The 17903-nt window shown below is 54.9% G+C and overlaps 3 protein-coding genes across 3 annotated transcripts; all 3 read right to left on the bottom strand.

The window, feature by feature from the left end:
* Nucleotides 1-4385: 4385 nt before the first annotated feature.
* Nucleotides 4386-5354, bottom strand: LOC136299989 (C-C motif chemokine 5-like). The gene is made up of 3 exons (XM_066202052.1): nucleotides 5137-5354; nucleotides 4802-4910; nucleotides 4386-4675 (listed from the first exon to the last, which is right to left on the bottom strand). Exons 1-3 carry the CDS (start codon nucleotides 5207-5209, stop codon nucleotides 4582-4584), a joined length of 276 nt encoding a protein of 91 aa, XP_066058149.1. The 5' UTR covers nucleotides 5210-5354; the 3' UTR covers nucleotides 4386-4581.
* A 6119-nt stretch (nucleotides 5355-11473) lies between these two features.
* On the bottom strand, nucleotides 11474-13000 carry LOC136299987 (C-C motif chemokine 7-like). Its single transcript, XM_066202051.1, has 3 exons — nucleotides 12921-13000; nucleotides 11992-12103; nucleotides 11474-11659 (listed from the first exon to the last, which is right to left on the bottom strand). Exons 1-3 carry the CDS (start codon nucleotides 12988-12990, stop codon nucleotides 11563-11565), a joined length of 279 nt encoding a protein of 92 aa, XP_066058148.1. The 5' UTR covers nucleotides 12991-13000; the 3' UTR covers nucleotides 11474-11562.
* A 778-nt stretch (nucleotides 13001-13778) lies between these two features.
* LOC136299986 (C-C motif chemokine 3-like) lies at nucleotides 13779-15082 on the bottom strand. The gene is made up of 3 exons (XM_066202050.1): nucleotides 14988-15082; nucleotides 14288-14402; nucleotides 13779-14147 (listed from the first exon to the last, which is right to left on the bottom strand). The coding sequence occupies exons 1-3, from the start codon at nucleotides 15058-15060 to the stop codon at nucleotides 14042-14044; spliced, it is 294 nt and encodes a 97-aa protein (XP_066058147.1). The 5' UTR covers nucleotides 15061-15082; the 3' UTR covers nucleotides 13779-14041.
* Nucleotides 15083-17903: the final 2821 nt, after the last annotated feature.

Below are 17903 nucleotides of genomic sequence, written 5' to 3'. Positions count from 1 at the left end.
CCTGAGTAAATATTTGCAGCCATTAAATTCTGTAAGTTGGTGCTTCTGCTGCTGCTCACACTCACCTGCAGCAGGATGGGAGGCTGTGCTTCAGCTGAGGGCAGCCTGAGGGGCCTGAGCCCTGATCTCCCCCAAGAAAAGAAGACTGACCACTTTCTGGTCAGTGACTGCAGGGTTTGTCACCCTGAGCAGTGAGGTATCTCTCAGCTGCCCGTGGAGGAGCTGGGGAGCAGCAGGCAGCAGATGGTGCTGCAAGGCTGCTCTGCAACAGCTCGGGAGGACCTGGCTGGGAAATCCTCCTCGGGAATCTCTGCCAAGTCCTCTGTTCCCACACTAGCAGGCACTCACTTGCTCCTGTCCTTTTCGTGGAGTTTAACCTGACATCATTTTTGACATGGATTCAAAATCTGCGAGTGCTGCGCTCTGGGGAGGGATTATTGCATGAGCACAGCTCGGTCCCGTGGGGATGAGCCAGCTCCCCAAACTGGAAAAAAAAAAAAAAAATTAAAAAAAAAAAATCCCCTAAATGCTTCTGACACCTCATTGTCATTGTCAGCCTGTGGAAATGGCCTGGGCGGATTTCACCCCTGACTGCTGGGAGCGTGTGGGACCCCACAGCTCAGGGGCTATGTGATATTTTTATTAATGCCTGCTCGAAACAAGCGTGGATCTGTTAAATTTGCAGAGCGTGGAAGAATCGTGGTGTGCAGTGCAAAGAGGGTGAGAGAGGCCTGAGAACGAGTCACAGGGGTCACTGAACAATCTCATCCTTTGTTTTCCTTTGGGAAGGGACACGATGTTCTGATCTCAAACAGAGGAAAAAATGGGAGAAAAATTCCTGCGGCAGTGAGGAGGTGCTGAGTGATCACCTGGAGAGAGGGGAAGTCTGTTCCTAGAGTGACACAGGGAGTGCAAGTTGAGTGTCCCCAGCCCTGCTTTCTCTGTTTCTCTGAAAAACCTCGTGCTCTAAGCCCAAGGGCCTCTCCCTTCCCTCAGAAACCCTCAGAAGGGGAGCTGTGCAGATGGGAAGCTCCTCAGGGTGCTCGTGAGCCATGGAAAGCAGCAAATGCTGTTCCATCCTTGGAGACAGCACATCCTCTGCTGGGACCTATCTCTCAAAAACCAGATTATTTTCACCTCCTGGATGATCCAGGGTTGACCTGGCCCTGGAATTTGGGCACCACCACACACTCGTGGCTGACCCCTGAGTCATCCTGACCCTTCCCTGCCCGTGCTGCTGCTGCTCTGGAGCCCATTTACCAGCAGCAGGATGAGTTCACACCTCTCCTGTTGCAGAATCACGGCCAGAGCAAACTCCTTCCTCTTTCTCCTTGCAGCCGTCCCCGTGTCTGGGTTGTGCCCTCTGGGCCACCGAGGTCTGCTGGCTCTTGTGCCCGAGGTGTTTGCTGGGGGCTGTGTCCTTCCTTCCCAGAGCATCCCTGGCACTCGTGCCCCAACATCAGGCGTGTGCACGGAGCTCTAGGCTGGCACCTGTAATTTGTCGTTGTCACCTGAGCTCCCAGCCTGCTGCCCCTGGTGATGGGGACACAGTCCCGGTGTGGGGACAGCTCTCCTGAGTCCTTGCTTGCAAAACCACTGTTTTTTCCCTCAGCTCTTTGAGCAAAGGGCAGGCCCAGACACAAAAACCCAGCTGTGTTTTGTTATTTCTGGTTCTCTGCACTGTCTGGACCCTTTCCCACCTTCCTGCAAGGCATTTTTTGGGGGTAGCAGGGCCAGCTCTTTGCAGGGGCTGTGGGCACACAGGAGAGCCCACCCTGGGGCTGCACCGAGGCATTTAGCCCGGGGTAAAAAGCAGTTTTCACACCAAAAAGCACTTTGGATCAGGAGTGATGCCTCTCCTGGGAGGAAGAGGCTTTGTCATGCTGAATTACACCCAGCAGGGTCCAGGCATGGAGGCTGCAGGGGAAGAAAGTGGCTCTGAAAAGGACGGGAAAGGGCTGATGGCTCCCATTACTCCTGGCTTGGTCCTAAAAGGAAAGCAAAGGTTGGATCCTGCTGGGGAATTCACAGAGGGAAAATTCAGGAGAAAAGCAAGAGAGAATGTCCAGAGAGACACCTTTGTCTGGGATTTGGGAGTGGGGGGATGCTGTGGGTGTTGGGATTCACAGATCAGGGGGGGATAGAAGTAATTCACCCTAAAACGTGAGTCAGTCACACATCCTGTGGTTGAAAAGGAAAGGGATACAAGCAGACCCCAGGATTAGTCTTTTCCCAGTAAATTCGAAAGAGAAATTCCAGAGAAAGAGGAAGTCGCTAGAAAAAGCCTGAAAATTTAAAATGGTGCTATAAAAATCGTTCAGCTCAGCAGTGAGGCGGCCTAGGAACCTCTGAGGGACTTGGTCAGAGATGAGGATGTGGAGGAAACCGAAAGGAGAGGAATAAAGAAATAGAAACCCCTGAGGATCCCAGAGGAGATTTGGTGTGCTAAAGGACTGCAGTGGTGGTGACACATCCCTGGGGATGGGCACACACAGGGAATGTGGAGAGTAAAAGGCTGGAACCACAAAATTCATTCAGCTCTGGCAAGCTGAAACAGCAAGGGGTCAGCTTAAAAAAATGGGGGTGTCTGCACCAACAGAGGCTGCCTGAGCTCTGCTCCTTCAGGGCACAGAAAGAGGGGTGTTAGAGCTGAGAGTGTCCAGAAAGGACATCCTGGAGGAGACTTCACAGAAATGCCGTTATTCTGTGGTTGTAGGGTTGAGCTGAGCCAGTTTCAGGGTGAAGCAGCTCATACCAAAACCCCACAACCACCAAACCCACCTGCAGGCCTGGAGGGGAACGAGGGAATCTGGTGCTTTTCCTGGGAAGGGGAGCAGTTTGCTGGTGGCTGGACAGCCTGGGAGAAGGTTGGATCCCACAACAACACTGCTTTGGGGGGACACCTTGGAAAACAGGGCTCTGGGAACAGGCCCTTGTTCACCCTGGGATGGAATCTCAGCTCCAGTCTGGATGGTTTGGAAGGTGCTGGTGGGACTGGTGTCCATGGGAGCAGTGCTTGGTTTATATCTTGGGTCAGAGACCCGCATGAGACCCTTACAACGTCCCCATGCAAACCTGATTCCCCCTCAGTTGGTATCCCCAGGCACTTTCCAGCCTGCCCTCACACCAGCAGTGACTCCTGCACCTCCTTCCAACCTCTGGTGCCTTCACATGGATCAGTCCCTCATTTTCCAACCCAAACCTTTTGCATTTAACTCTTCTCACGTTGTTAAAGTCAAGTTCTGTGATATGTGCTGTGGGATTTTCTGTGCCCCACACATTCCCAGCTCCCAAACTGGAGGGGCTGTTCCTGTCATCCCTGTCCCCAGCAGCAGGATCCTGCTCTGCTCTGCTGCCTTGGATCCCTCCTCCATCCCTCAAGGTCGTTAGAATCCTTTTGTGTGCTGTCCTGGATTGATGATCCCATCTCGTTTTGCCTCGTCAGCACATTTCCTCTGCCTTCTCCTGCTTCGTGTGCCAAGGTCATTAATGCAAATGTCAGGCAGGATATTTTTTGAGGCAGAAACTCAAGGAACGGTGTGGGCAAGCCCCTCTCAGTGTGACACAGCCCCTTTCAGCTGGAGCAATTACCATTCCCCTTCCAGGCAGCTCTTGACCAAATTTGCTTTTCATATGCCAGTCACATCTTCCCTGCCTTTGCTCATAATTTACTATCTGGCCTTAATTCAAGTGTCTTCCTGAAGCCCAGAGGAGTGAAATCTACTGCCTTTCCTTCGCCACAAGTATCTCTGAACTCACGAAGGGCACCTATTAGGTGTGGTATTTAAAATAGCTCAGGATGATAATTTAAACAAAAATCGTTTCAGTTCTATCAATGAAGGGTTGGGTGGCACAGAAATTTGGGTCCTGGATGGGTGGGTGACAAACTGGCTGCTGGTGTCACCAGTGCTGTGGGACAACAGAGCTGGGAAAGGATCTGCAGCTCAAATTTTAAATTTTTTAAAGGTATTTGCTGATGGATTCGGCATGAGAATAATGTTGATAGCACAGTGATGTTTGTGCTGTTCCTAAGTGGTGTTCTCCTGCCTCAAGGGCTCAGGAGCTGCTGTGAGGGGGCAGAGTCAGGACAGGTGGTCCAAAGGATATTCCATCCCATAGATGGAATCTATGGATGGATGGACCAAAGGATGTTCCATCCCATCATACCCCAGCTCTCCCGTGGCTACTGCCGGGACATTCCCCCAACAAGAGCCACCACTGGCAGCCCCAGCTGAGACACTGGTGTCACCTGTGGGGACAAACTGGGTGGCACCTGAGGTGGGGAACAGCAAACCCAGGAGTCCCTGTTGTCCCTTCTCCCACCTTGGTGCAAGGAGGCATCAAAACTGATCCTTCATTAACAGACACACAGATGTAATTGACATTATCTTTATTTTAGTGTATTATACTGACATACTTTAAATAATCGTTGTCCTTAGGAAAAAAAAAAGAATATTTAGTTTAACTTAAATAAGTTAAATAAAATAATTTTCCATGTCGAGAAGGCTGGGGGTCAAATCCTCTCTGTTGTGCCCAAGGAAGCTGTGCAGGGGTGGGATGGTGGCTGTCAGCAGGGAAGGCTCAGTTCCCCTGGCTCTGGAAGTGCTTCAGGAGCTCCTTCACCCACGCTGCCTGTGGGTCTGCACACACCTCCTTCTCCTTCTTGGTGACCACTCTGCCAGGAAAAAACCTGCCTTGAGCTGCTGGGCTGAGGCAGTGGGACCTGAGTGCCACCAGCAGCACCCCGGGTGTCCCATGTGTGTCCCCAGGTCCCCCAGTGCTGGCAGTGCTGGGTACTCACATCACGCCCGGCTGGCTGCAGGAGCTGCTGGTGACAAAGACGGAGCTGACGCGGCGCCGAGGGATGGGCTGCCTCTGGTAGCTGGAGCAGCAGGTGCTGGGGACGCCATCTGTGAGGACAGGGGACACACACAGGGCCCTGGTGAGTCCCCAGCTGCAGCACAGCCTCGGCCCCCTCCAGGGATTTGCCATCTGGTGCCACATCTCCCCCTGGCAAGAACCCCCTCCAGGAGCCTGTCATCTCCAAACCTGCAATCCCACAGTGTGACACTGACCCCCCCACCCTGCCCACAGGCCTGGGGCTCTCCAGGGAGGACACAGCCGTGCTGGACTCACCGAGGTGACCCTCAGACGTGGAGCAGGTGGCCAGGAGGAGCAGAGTGACCAGGGCGGCTGCCAGGACCTTCATGGTGCTGCGGGCGAGGGTTCTGTGCGTGCAGCTGGAGCTGGAGCTGGAGCTGGGGAGGCTGCAGGAATCTCTCTGTGGCCCCTGGGGCCGTGCTCCCCTTTTATCCCCATCCCAGGGGCGGGTGCAGGGTTTCAAAGAAAGAAAGTGAGGGCATCATACTGGGGAAATTATGTCAGGACCGCCCGGTTTTGCTGAGCTGGAAAAGGCGAGGAAACCGCAGAAGGGGAAGCGCTGGCCACGAGGCTGCGGCTTTCCAGAGGCTCTGGGGGTGCCTGGGGGTCCCAGACTGTGTCAGGGGGATGCCTTGGGAAGGCTGAGCTGGAGCAGAGACTGCACAGAGCTAGAGAATAAAGTAGATATTTATTGAAGGGCCTTTAGGGTACGCCTTGGGTGGGACAGGGCCCAAGGTAGGCTTGGAATGGTCACAAAGTGGCTGACCGGTCACAAAGTCTGACATTTTTATAAGTTTTGGTCCATTTGCATGTTGAGGTTTGATTGTCCAATTACAGCTTCAGGTTGTGAGGTCCCATCTTCTTGTTTCTCTCCTCAGCCTACCGCTGTTGGTGCTTTTTGGCCTGAAAGTTGTCCTTGGTGTGCAGCAGGAAAAGGATTTGTTTTGTGTCCCTGCTCTGTGCAGAGCTGAGTGACACTGACTGTGAGCTCAGAGCTGCACCCCTGGACAGCACGGAACCTGAAAATATGAAAGCTCAAACATAAGGGATCAGGGCAGGCTGCTGGCCTGGATGAGGGCACCAGAGGTCAGACCCTGCACCTGCACCTGCAGGGACCCCGTGCCTCTGCAGCCTTTCCTGTAAGGAAATTGTTCTTTTGATCAATCACCAACAAAAAGGGACAAATGTGAGGCCCACAGTGACTCCTAGCTCAACACAACCTCATTCCCTCATGCTTTTTTCCCTGTCCAAGCAGGAGCTGGTGTTAGCAGTGGAGATGTGCAGTGGTTGTGGTGGTGGAGCAGGGTGAGAAGTGGCATTTGTGGCAAGCCCAGGGAGAAGTTGGCATCTGTCTCCTGGCAGTGCTCTTCTGCCAGCAGCAGTGGCTGGGGGTGTCCATGGCAGGGCACCTGAGCTGGGCTATGGCACCCCAGAGCTGCTCCACAGCCCTTGATGCCGTAAGTTTTAACTTTGATGTTTCTCAGAAACAACAGTGGACTGAAGGGAGAAACAAGAAGATGGGACCTCACAACCTGAAGCTGTAATTGGACAATTAAACCCCAACATGCAAGTGGACCAAAACTTATAAAAATGTGAGATCTTCTGACTGTTTGTCCATTTTGTGACCATTTTTGGGTCCACCTTGGGTACAGCCCTGGCCAGGCTCTTGTCCTGCCCAAGGTGTATCCTAAAGGCTTTTTAATGAATATCTACTTTATTCTCCAGCTCTGTCCATTCTCTGTTCCAGCTCAGCCTTCCCAAGGCATCAGCCCTGTCACCCTCCCTGACCCCGGCTGAATTCACACCGAAGAGTTTCAGTTTTGGCTGCAGCCTCTCAGCGCTCAAGTTGTTGCAATAACTGCTTGCCTACTTCTTCCCAAGCAGGATCATTTAATCTCTCCTGATTTAGCCCCAAAAAGCAAACCCTCCTCTTGTCAGGGACAGCATTAAGAGTAGGAGGCAGAGGGAGGAGAGGATGCTGCTGGTACCCACTGGGATCAGCTCATTGCAGATAAAGTCTCCCGGAAAGTGGAGAGTGACTGGAAAAGGGCAGCATTTGCAATGCCAGAGGGTAATTCCCAAACACTCCCCCTATGCTGCACACCCAGACAGAGCCAGTGCCAAAATCACTCCTTCCTCCAATTTTCTTTGCTTTTTCCAGCCTTTTCCTGATGCTGCCACCAGTTACCATGCAAACCTCAGCTTCCCCTGGCCTTGCTGCTGACCCTGCCTCGGGCATGACTAATTCCTGGCTGATTCAAGGGAAAAGTCCAACTGCCCAAAATGCTGAGCCATGGCAGTGCCTGTTGCTCCCAGCCCCATTTCTTGCCCAGAAAAGCTCCCCCAGCCACCAGGTCCTGCCTGGTGTGAGCATCTGTGGGACAGAGGTGGGAATGGGTGCAAATCATCTCCTGGTGCTGCTCAGGCAGCGCTGATCTGGCCTTGGGGTGGTGGAAGAACAGCTCCAGATGTTCCAGCTCTTTCTCCAGCTCCCAACTTTCAGCTCTTTCTGTTTCAGCCACTCTGTGCATAGGGCTATAAATGAATGAATGAATAAATAAATAAATACAAAGGAATGAATATGTAAATCCTTTTGGATTTAACAATAACCAGGGTCTCCATCAGTGGTGGTTCAGGAAGGTTTGGAAAATTCACCTGCTGTAGATGCTCCTGCTTTGTCACATGTCCCTGGATACACAAAGGTAGAAGGAAGGGCCTCGATTCCCCAGAATAAGGCAGATCTGCACGAGTTTGTTCTGTTTTTCTGCCCTGCTGGTTGCAGACACACCGAGAGGTTTCTCTAGAACTCAAAGCACCTTCTGTGTGCAGAGGAATCCCAAGTTCAGGGCTAGCCAGTGGAAGTTTTTTGTGTTTTCATGAAGTTCTTTGTGTTTTCATGAAGTTCTTTGTGTTTCCATGAAGTTTTTTTGTGCTTTCATGCCCCTCTCTCTGTAAACCCCACGTGTCCCACAGAGATTTCCCCACACCTCTGCCCTCCAGCCACCCCTGGAATTCTGGCACGTCTCCTGCCCTCACCAGGGCCAGCTGTGTTTGTGCATGGGGGAGAACTGGGAGTGGGGACAGACAGGATGAAGGAAACCAGGAATTGCTGTCTGGGTTAACCACAGGAACGAGATCCTGCGCTGTCCAAGTCCTGGGCTGGGATTTTTTATGGAGAGAGCCAAGGATGAGCTGAGCTTGGCTAGGTGGGTGCCCAAACAGAGGGAAAAGGGGCAGGATAGGCAAGAGAGCAGCACTAGGGGACCACAAACACCAGGAGCTTGGTGAGGAACATCCCACAGCCAGAAACCCCTGGAAGCTGAGACCAGGGCACTGTGGGCACTGCAGTTTCCAGAGCATGACTTGTCATCCAGCAGGAAAATCTCACAATTAATAGATTATTTCTGATGGAAAAGGCAAAAAAAACCACCCAAAACATTTCCTCTTTCCTGCAGAAGTGACTGGCCAAGCTTTCAGTTCTCCATTCAGCTGAGGGCCGGATGGGACTTCTTACTGGATGCTGATGAAATACTTTCCATTGTGACTGGAATGGGAGATATTACGGAGAATTGCACAAAAGTGCAGCTCAGCAGGAGCAGGGAGGCTTGTGTTTAATTCTGTTTAAGGAATTAGATACAAGGAACTGATATAAAGGGAGAGTGAGGAAATGACTCGTGGTTTTGTTGCTCCTGCCAGGGAAGACCTCTGTGAGCAGGTGACGTTTGGATCCAGCAGGAGAACACAAATTGGAGGGAACAAAGGGAAAGAGCAACTTCACCTTTCCAAATGCAGATCTGAAAAACTAAAGGAAGAAAAAGCCCATTGGTTAGGGAGGGGAGTAAAGAGCCAAAGATGCCACTTCCTTTTGGTTTGCCTGGTTATGGTCGGGTTCTCAGCACCACCAAAGTTTTGTGCACCCAAGAGAGAAAGGAGAAAATAGAACAAATAAGGAAGGAAGAGGCAGGTGCAGCCAAGACACAAAGGCTACAAAGATTCCCATGAATTCCTCCTGAGCCAGGCTGTGGCCACCTCACCACCAGCACAAACTCACATGGGGTGGGAGAGCTAACGTGGCACTGGTCTGGCATAATCTGATGATTTTGGCACCGCCTTGCATGGGTATCCCAAAGAAAAGGAGGGAATTAAATAAAGGAAATTAGGTCTAAAACCCCCTCAGTCCTTGGGACTGTCAGAGGGACCATCCCTGACTGAGGGCAGGACAAAGGGGAGCAGTCAGGAGCAGCAGGGACAGTGTGGGGCCAGAGCAGACCCCAAATTCGCTCAGTCCCGGGGTGAGGAACCTCTCCCTTAGGGCCCAGAAATAAGGGACAAGAGGAGAATCACTGGATATTCTTGAGCTGGAAGGGATCCACAAGGATTATCAAGTCCAGCTGCTGACCGTGAGGCAGAGGGGAGCTCTGGGCACCCCATCCAGGAGAGAAGCCCCACACTTTGCAGCACCAAAGGCATCAAAGCAATTTCTGCCTTCCCCAGGCTTCAGCCCAAGGCAGAAATTAAAGAAATGAAAGTCAGTGCCAGCACCTCGATCCCGTGCCAGGGCAGAGGAAGCCACTGGGGTTATGCAACAGCCCTCTGGGAAGTGACACTCATTGATAAAAATTATGCAAAGGGGTCCTGGGGCTCTTGGTTCCTCAAGGAGAGCACAGGGCAGGCTCATGAGCTGTCCCTCAGCCTCGTGTGTGTGGTTTTGTGGGAGAAACTCTGCATTCAAAGCACAGTTCCCACACCAGGCCCTGCTGGTGGGTTTGTAATTCAGATTTCCAAACATTCCTTCCCGCCCTGAGGATCCTGTGGGAAAACCCCCAGCCCAGGACAGGTTTTCTGTGGTCCTGTGTCAAAGTGGTTTTTGCACCACACTGAGAGGAAGAATGGTGAGGAAAAGAACAGCCTCTCCCAGGCAGGAGGCTGCAGCACACCTGGCAGTCCAGGAAATCCCAAAGGGATTAGTGGGGGATTATGTCCAGCCACAGGGGGGTGGTTTGGCACTGCAGCCACACGTGCCTGCCACCCTCCCGCCACCCAGCACTGCCAGGGCCACAGGGACACTGAGCTGGGCCCTCTGCCCCAGCCTTGGCAATCTGGTGATGCCTTAAGTTTGAGCTTTCATGTTTTTCAGGTTCTGTGCTGCCCAGGGGTGCAGCTCTGAGCTCACAGTCAGTGTCACTCAGCTCTGAACACAGCAGGGACACAAAACAAATCCTTTTCCTGCTGCACACCAAGGACAACTTTCAGGCCCAAAAGCACAAACAAGGATGGGCTGGAGGGAGGAACAAGAAGATGGGACCTCACAACCCTGAATCTATAATTGGACAATCAAACCCCAACATGCAAATGGAACAAAACTTATAAAAATGTGAGACCTGGTGACCAGTCAGCCATTTTGTGACCATTTTGGGTCCATTTTGTGACTATTTTGGGTCCACCTTGGGTGTAGCCCTGGTCAGGCTCTTACCCTGCCCAAGGTGGATCCTCAAAAGCTTTTAAATAAATATCAATCAATTCTCTAGCTCTGCCCAGTCTCTGTTCCAGGTCAGCCTTCCCAAGGCACTCGTGGTATCTCCAGCTCATTCAATGCTTTCACCATCTGGCACCTCTGTGTGGGCTCTGCCTCTGAGTCAGAATGCTCGGGGTGAACGTGGCATTTGGAGTGGGATCCCCACCCCTGGAGGTGTGACACAAAGATGTGTCACCTGGGGATGTGGTTTTGGTGCTGGGTTAATGGTTGGACTTGACCTTCAAGGTTTTGTCCTCAATGTTTCTATGATTCAGAGAAGCGATTCCTGCCCTATCCTTCACACTTCCCAATATTCTGCCGGGTCCTGGGATTTCCAGCACCAAAGAGCAACCAGAAAAGTCTTGTTAACTCTCATTTTCTCTGCAAAAACGCTTTGATGGAGAATTGCAGTTACACAGTCCTAGGCAAGAATATTCCTCCCAGTTCCAGACCAGTTCCAGGTGTTGGAGTCCTGTAGGCATTGTGGCAGATTCATTGACCCGAGGTCATTGATTTGTACAAGGAAATGCTCTAAATGGGAGCAGATAAAGGGCAGAAAGTCTGGCAATGTGTGTAAAGGTGTCTTTAAGAGTGAGGCATGTCCTAACTCATCAAAAAATTATTCAAATGAGTCACAAACTAAGAGGGAAGTGGACAATGCAGATTATTCTGGAGAAACTGTCTGCCCATGGCTTGGACGGGTGCCCTGTTTGGGTGACAAACTGCCTGCTGGCTCTGGGAGTGCTGGGGAAGGCAGTGACACCCAGCTGGGGCTGTCACCAGCCAGAGACAGAGCCAACCCAACCCCTAAACACCCTCAAACACCCCAAAGGGAATCTTCCTCCCGTGGCCAGCCTTGCCTCCATCCCCATCCCACGGGAATCCTCAAACGCCACACCGGGGCAGGGGCTGCTTCACCTTGGAGGGGAGCTGGGCCCTTTGGGTGTCCCTGTCCTCCCAGGGGCTCCTGGACTATTCCTGGGAAGGCTGTGGCTGGATTGACACCTCACTCCAGCTGCAGGTGAACACAAGGAGGTTTACTGAGTCCATGTGGGGATGTGCAGTGCAGGGGAGGGGACGGAGCCAGCTCCGTGAATCAGTGAGTGACACGAAAACACACAAAGAATTAGGGGATACAAATAAATAGAGCTTTTGGGAAGGCAGCTTCACGTGGAGGTGCAGTTTGACATCTGCTTCCTCAGGTACATCTGGAGCCATCTCTTCCGTGGGTCCACACAGACCTGCACCTGTGGCAGCTTCACACTTGGGGGGAAAGAATATCCCGAGTCAGCCTGGGAGGGGAGGATCCCACCCGGGATTCCTGCAGCGTCCTGCCCCCCACTTTCCCTGCAAGTGCTGGCTCTTGCCCTGCTGACGGCAGAAATGGGGCGATTTGGGGCTGTTTGGGTTAAGCAGGGAGGGAGGTGAGTGTGAAGAGCCAGCTCAGGACAGCCCCACCCACGGCACCCTGTGCAGGTTGATCCCCAGGTTTTTGGGGAGTCCCCAGGAGCAGAGCAGCTGGTGGTGGAGGAGGGTGAGGGAGATGAGGATGGGATGGTGGGGAGGAAGGCTGGGTGGGAGCTGGGATTACTCACAGAACAGCCCTGAGGGGGCAGTTGGAAGGTGTGTACTGGTAGCCTTGGATCTTGGACTCTGAGATTTCCTTATGATAGAACTTGGTGCAGCACCTGCCTCTGGGGCTGCGGACTGAAAGCAGCAGGGAGGGCTCAGTGCTCTCCCATCCTGGCTCCTGCTCCCCCATCCCACAGAGAGAACATCTTGCAGCCCCAGGGGTGATGTTCTGCCCCTGGGTAGGAGCCCCTCATTTCCCTGCTCCCCTGCTGGGTCTCTGGGGCTGAACCAACCCTACTTTTACTCGTTTAGAACAAATCCAGGACCAGCCCCATGCTCAGGCAGTTGGTGATGACAGCCCCACAGCCCCACAACCCCAACAGGAGCTGAACTCTCCTCCCCTTCCCCAGCCCCAAATGAGAATGAGAATGAGAATGAGAATGAGAATGAGAGTCAGAACCACTGGATTGGAAGAGACCTCCAGGATCATCAAGTCCAACCCAACCCTGACCTCACCTAAACCACGGCACCAAGTGCCACATCCAGTCTTTTCTTAAACACATCCAGGCATGATGACTCCACCACCTCCCTGGGCATTCTTTACAATACTTTATCACCCTTTCTGTAAAAAACTTTTTCCTAATATTCAACCTGTATTTCCCTTGGCACAGCTTGAGGCTGTGTCCTCTCCTTTTGTCAGTTGCTGCCGGGAGAAAGAGACCAATCCCACCTGAGCACAGCCACCTTTCAGGGAGTTGTAGAGAGTGATAAGGTCACCCCTGAGTCTCTTTTTCTCCAGGATAAACAACCCCAGCTCCCTCAGTCGTTCCTCACAGGGCTTGTGCTCCAAATCCCTCACCAGCCTTGTTGCCCTCCTCTTGATGTGCTCAAATCCCACCAGAGGAGGAGCTGGGACAGCTCAAGAGGGGACAATTTCCCCGTTGGTACTTACAGGACATCCCCTGGCTTCCAGTCCAGGCAGCTGCCAGCAGCAGGATGAGCAGGGCCAAGGAGATCTTCATGTCCAGCCCGAGGCTCTGTCAGTGCCAGCAGCTCTGATTCCACCAAGACCTGCCTGCCCTCCTGCCTGGTGCCCTGTGTGATTTATAACAGCCCCTGCCACGCTTTCCGTGACAGCTCCCCATGGAAAGAACCCCTTGGATCTCTCCATAAAGGGCGAGTGGTGGGGGGAAATTCCCTCTGGTGGCCCCTTTGGCTACGGTGACACCCGAGGGCTGCTGGAAAGCGTGGGAGCGGCCGGTGTTGCTGGGGCTGGGAGTCTATTTTGGGTTGAGTTGTGGTCAGCAGCATGCAGCACAGGGTGATGCTCACCCCTTGCGAGTTCCTGTGCAAAAATCACCTCTTGATGGTGGCTGTGAGGTCTCTGCCTGCTCTGGGGTGGGTGGCTTGGTGGTGGCTGGGTTTGTCCCTGGGTGTTTCTCCATCACCCATTGCTGATTGCTCATCCTGGTGGCTCTCTGCCACTGTCACAGCGCCCGCCACATTTCCTGGTGGCATCCTGGGATTTTGGGCTGCCTCAGGCATCCCTGAGGTCCCCCTCTAATGGAATTTGGGCTGTTAATTAGGATGATGGGTGAGGAGCACAGGAAGCCCCCTCCTCCTGGGCACTGTTGTTACTCTGGTTCCTCCCCAAAGGCCTCATGGGTTTGGTTTGGCCCCATTCAGCCCTGGACATCCTCACAGAGACCTGGCTGAGGCTCCAGCTCTTCCTGGCTCCTTGCTGATCCCAACACCTGGGCAGGAAGGGACCTGCCCATTCCCAAGAGACTCGCACAGACAGATGTTCGCATGTGGGAATCACGTTTAATTCTGTTCGCTGTCTACAAAAACCATCAGTGGAACTGCTCCCCCTTCACCCCCCACCTGCTGCAGCCTCTCCGTGGACCACAGAGGGTCTGGACACTCCATCCTGGCGGGTTTGCCTTCAGGGAGGTGGTGAGGGTCATCGTGATGGCGAGGATGTCCCTTGTGAGCTGCTCCATCCGAAAGTGTCCCCTGTGCCTGGGAGGTGTCCCCCGTGGGGAGGAGTCCCCGCTGTCCCCAGCCACCCCGCTAGCTGGGGATGGAGAAGGAGCTGACCTGGAAGCTCTGCTGGTACCTCTTGACCCACGCCCTGCTGGCCTGGGTGCAGATCTCCTTCCCGTTCCTCACCCTGAAGCTGGGGCACAGAGAGGCTGGGGTCAGTGGGGACCCCAGCAGCGAGCTCCTGAGGGGCTCAGGGGCACAGGGGATGGGGCTGGGCCCACCAAAGCAAGGCAAGGGCTGTGGCAGGATCCGGGAGGGATTTGGGGTACTCACATCACAGCCCGGTGTGGGCACTCGGGGCTGGTGGGGTAACAGGCCACCACGTTGTCCCTCTTGATCCTTCTCGTCTGGAAGTTGAAGCAGCACTTGTCGGGCATGGCCGGAGCTCCTGGGGGACAGCACGAGCCTGGCTTAGTCTGGAGACCCCCAGTCCCTCCTCAGCCCTCCTGCCACGGCAATGGCAGCTCCTTGGGGGAGTTGGAGCATGGAGCATGCTCCCCATTCATGGAGCAAACCCGACCCCCCGCCCTGGGTTCTGTCCATGACCCCACAGCCCTGGGTTCTGTCCCTGTCCCCCATCCCTGGGTCCTGTCTCTGTCCCCTAGCCCTGGGTCCTGTCTCCATCTCCCATCCCTGGGTCCTGTCCCTGTCCCCCAGCCCTGGGTTCTGTCCCTGTCCCCCAGCCCTGGGTCCTGTCCCCATCTCCCATCCCTGGGTCCTGTCCCTGTCCCCCAGCCCTGGGTTCTGTCCCTGTCCCCCAGCCCTGGGTCCTGTCCCCATCTCCCATCCCTGGGTTCTGTCCCTGTCCCCCAGCCCTGGGTCCTGTCTCCATCTCCCATCCCTGGGTCCTGTCCCTGTCCCCCAGCCCTGGGTTCTGTCCCTGTCCCCCAGCCCTGGGTCCTGTCTCCATCTCCCATCCCTGGGTTCTGTCCCTGTCCCTGTCCCCCAGCCCTGGGGTCAGGGTAATGCTCACTCTGAGCCAGGCAGTGCCAGCACAGCGAGGAGAGGATGAGGAGGGTGCAGACCACCCTGGTTGCTGTCCCCATGCCGGGCTGTGGCCGTGGCTGAGCCGCCTGTGCCGGGGCCAGGCTGCCCCGGCTGCTTTTATGGGGAAAGCTTCCCCCGGAGCCAGGGGGAGGGCCTGGTCCCCTGCCACGTCCCAAAGCACAGAGGGTAAGTGATACTCATCCCCTCATCCCCTCCTGAGCCCTGGGAAAGAAAAAATGTGCTCCCAGGCTGCGCTTCTGGCACCGATGGGCTTGGGATTTTTTCCTGAGCTCCGGGGTTAGGGCTGATGGACAGGCTGTTCCCAAAGTTTGGCTCTGCACCCTGGTTCCCTGGGCAGGCTGTGTCCAGGCCTCGTGGAAGGAGCCCCAGGGTAGGTGAGAGGGTTTGGGGATGTCCTTTGGGTGGGACACAGTGCCCTGTAGGGTCTCCCATGGTCCATGCCCTCCCCCTGCCCTGCAGTTCTCTCTCCTGGCCCTGGGGACCACCAAAGCCGAAACCCCCTTTACCCGCCCCCCAAAACCAGCCAGAGAGAAAATAAACCTATAGAGAAAACCCCCAAACTGCAGAGAAACAGCTCCTGCTCGGTTGCATCAGGCACATGAACTCCTCTGAGCAGGTTTTGGGGGTGTTTGGGGCCGGGGGGAGGACGGGCAGGTGGCTCCACTTCCCCGAGCTCAGTGCCAAAGCAACAGCTCATGTTCTTGGCCCCGCTGGGCTGGGAAAGGCAGGGGCCAGCGAGGGGCTTCCCTGGTGGATTGTGCCTGGCTGCAGCTGTCAAAAAAATCCCCTCTCCCCGCAATCCCTGCGAATCCCCAGGGCGCTTCCCAGCTGCCGGCAGCTGGCGGGCGGTGGGAAGCAGCGGGGAGAGGCGGGGGCTGTGCTGGAGGGGCTGGGAACGGCTCCGAGGGCACCCTGGGGTGCTCGGGACACGGCCCTGCCTCGGGGTGCTGCTCCCGGGAGGGACCGGCGCCGAGGGGAGCGGGGAGAGCCTCGTTCGCTCTTCTCCAAAGGCGGCTCCCAGCAATCGGCCTCGCTTTGCTCGGGACGCGCGTGTGGGACGGCGCTGAGGTGCCGGTGAGGGGGGTTGTGTTTGTCTGGCCGAGCTGAGCACCTTTTGTCATCACCCAAATTTCGCAACTAATCCCTCCTCCGGGAGCGGAGATGTCTCCGGCCCTGCTCCTGGCTCGCCTTTCCCTGGCTGGATCCATCTTTTCCCTCATCCCTCTTCCTGCGAGTGTTCCTGACAGAACTCAGAGCATTCCTGACAAAGCTGAGAATTCCTGACAGAAGTCAGAACATTTCTGGGGAAATCCGGACCGGGAATGCCGGTGCTGGATCCCGCCCTGCGCTCCCAACCAGGCCCAAAACCGGGACAAACCCCCCCAACCGGGACAGCTCGGGACAAACTGGGATACACCGGGACAGCCCGGGACAAACTGGGATACACCGGGACAGCCCGGGACACACTGGGATACACCGGGACAGCCCGGGAATGCCGCTCGCCCCCGGGGCAGAGCTGCTTTCGCAGCCGCTGCTTTATCGATGCTGCGGCATTTCCCTCCCAGCCGATCAATACCCCCGGGGGCAGCCGAAGCCAGGGCTGGGAGCGAAGCTGCTTTGCCAGGTCAGGGCTGCCTCTAACAAGGATTTGTTTGATTTCTTCCTCTCCCTTTGTTTGATTTCTTCTTCTCCCTTTGATCTCTTCTTCACCTTTTGTTTGATCTCTTTTTCTCACTTTTCAGGCGTGGTCGGCTCAGCTTTTCCGTCGCCTGGCCGGGGCTGACGCTGAGGTAACCACTGAATTCACGCCCCGTTCGTGCCATTTCCTTTTTTAAAAGTCCTTGTCCGGCCCCAGCCCCCCAGGACTTCCCCCGGTTTCTGTCAGGGGTGGGTCACCAAAAAAAGGTCCCCAAGGAAAGGTGGCTCACAGTGTCCCCTTTGCCACCCGCATCCCCGCAGAGCCCAGCTGGATTCTGCCCCCAAAAAGCACTGGGGATGTTTTGGGGTGTTTTTTTTTAATTTTTTCTTTTTTTGTCCAAGGCATTGCCTAGCACCCAGCTGCCCTGAGACTCCTTCTTCCTATGGAATTAAGATGGAATGAGTGCTGCCCTCCTGTTCCAGCAGAGGTTTCACCAGGAAAATCTTGGCTAAATCCAATTTCAGACATGTTGATCCTGTGGGAGGAATGCTGAGCACGCCACAGGTGTGCTGGTCCAGGCTTGGACAAGCCCATGTCACCCTCACCTACCTAATTCAGGCTCAGGGGAAGGTTGGGAGCCATGTTCCCACCTGTGGGAAGTGGAAACACCGTGAAAAACACGGCATTGTGTGGCTTTGGTGTAAATCTCCCAGGGTTTGGGCTCGTCTCCTGATTTTGGAGCTGTGTCCCCACATCCCAGAGGGAGAGCAGCCCCAGAGGGAAGGGGCTGGAGCCCAGAGCAGTGGTGGGGAGCCCAGAGAGGGGAAAGTTCCCATTTGGGATGCCAATCCCTGTCCCCATCCCCTGAGGGCGGGGGTTTCCTGCTTGTCCCTTTGTCCCTGGGCACAAGGAAGGGGTTTTGTGGTTGTCCCCTCGCCCCTGAGCGTTTCATCCTCTCTCAGCTGTCCCGAGCTGAACTTTCCCCCTTCCTCGACACATCTCCGAGTGCTCATGACTCATTTCCCGTGTCCTTTGGCCCCCGGCATCCTGGCTGCCCCCGCACGGGGCCGGCCCCCGGCTCCAACGCTGAATTGACACCCAACTCCTCTGCCTGAGATTGCCATCAGCGCTGGGCTGCTCGGGCTGAGCCAGCTCTTCCCAGCCCTGACCTTTGAAAACCCCAACTTGGAACTCAAAGACACCCAAAGCCTCCTCTCACTCCTGATCTTCCCCCTGATCCCT

The sequence above is a fragment of the Chamaea fasciata genome, unplaced genomic scaffold (assembly GCF_029207755.1).
Source record: "Chamaea fasciata isolate MVZ Bird 193981 ecotype frontalis unplaced genomic scaffold, bChaFas1.0.hap1 SCAF_21, whole genome shotgun sequence".
NCBI classification, from domain to species: domain Eukaryota; kingdom Metazoa; phylum Chordata; class Aves; order Passeriformes; family Sylviidae; genus Chamaea; species Chamaea fasciata.
The sequence above is the reverse complement of the archived record's forward strand: the minus strand, read 5'-3'. Positions and strand labels throughout refer to the sequence as shown.

Excerpts from the sequence above, each read along its gene's own strand:
- LOC136299986 (XM_066202050.1), bottom strand. The coding sequence starts at position 15,060 with ATGGGGACAGCAACCAGGGTGGTCTGCACCCTCCTCATCCTCTCCTCG. Across the intron at positions 14,403-14,987 it reads CTGGCACTGCCTGGCTCAGA|GAGCTCCGGCCATGCCCGAC; the intron begins GTGAGCATTACC and ends GCTGTCCCCCAG. Across the intron at positions 14,148-14,287 it reads TGCCCACACCGGGCTGTGAT|CTTCAGGGTGAGGAACGGGA; the intron begins GTGAGTACCCCA and ends TCTGTGCCCCAG.
- LOC136299989 (XM_066202052.1), bottom strand. The coding sequence starts at position 5,209 with ATGAAGGTCCTGGCAGCCGCCCTGGTCACTCTGCTCCTCCTGGCCACC. Across the intron at positions 4,911-5,136 it reads CACGTCTGAGGGTCACCTCG|ATGGCGTCCCCAGCACCTGC; the intron begins GTGAGTCCAGCA and ends CTGTCCTCACAG. Across the intron at positions 4,676-4,801 it reads TGCAGCCAGCCGGGCGTGAT|AGTGGTCACCAAGAAGGAGA; the intron begins GTGAGTACCCAG and ends TTTTCCTGGCAG.
- LOC136299987 (XM_066202051.1), bottom strand. The coding sequence starts at position 12,990 with ATGAAGATCTCCTTGGCCCTGCTCATCCTGCTGCTGGCAGCTGCCTGG. Across the intron at positions 12,104-12,920 it reads TGGAAGCCAGGGGATGTCCT|TCCGCAGCCCCAGAGGCAGG; the intron begins GTAAGTACCAAC and ends TGCTGCTTTCAG. Across the intron at positions 11,660-11,991 it reads TGCCCCCTCAGGGCTGTTCT|TGTGAAGCTGCCACAGGTGC; the intron begins GTGAGTAATCCC and ends TTTCCCCCCAAG.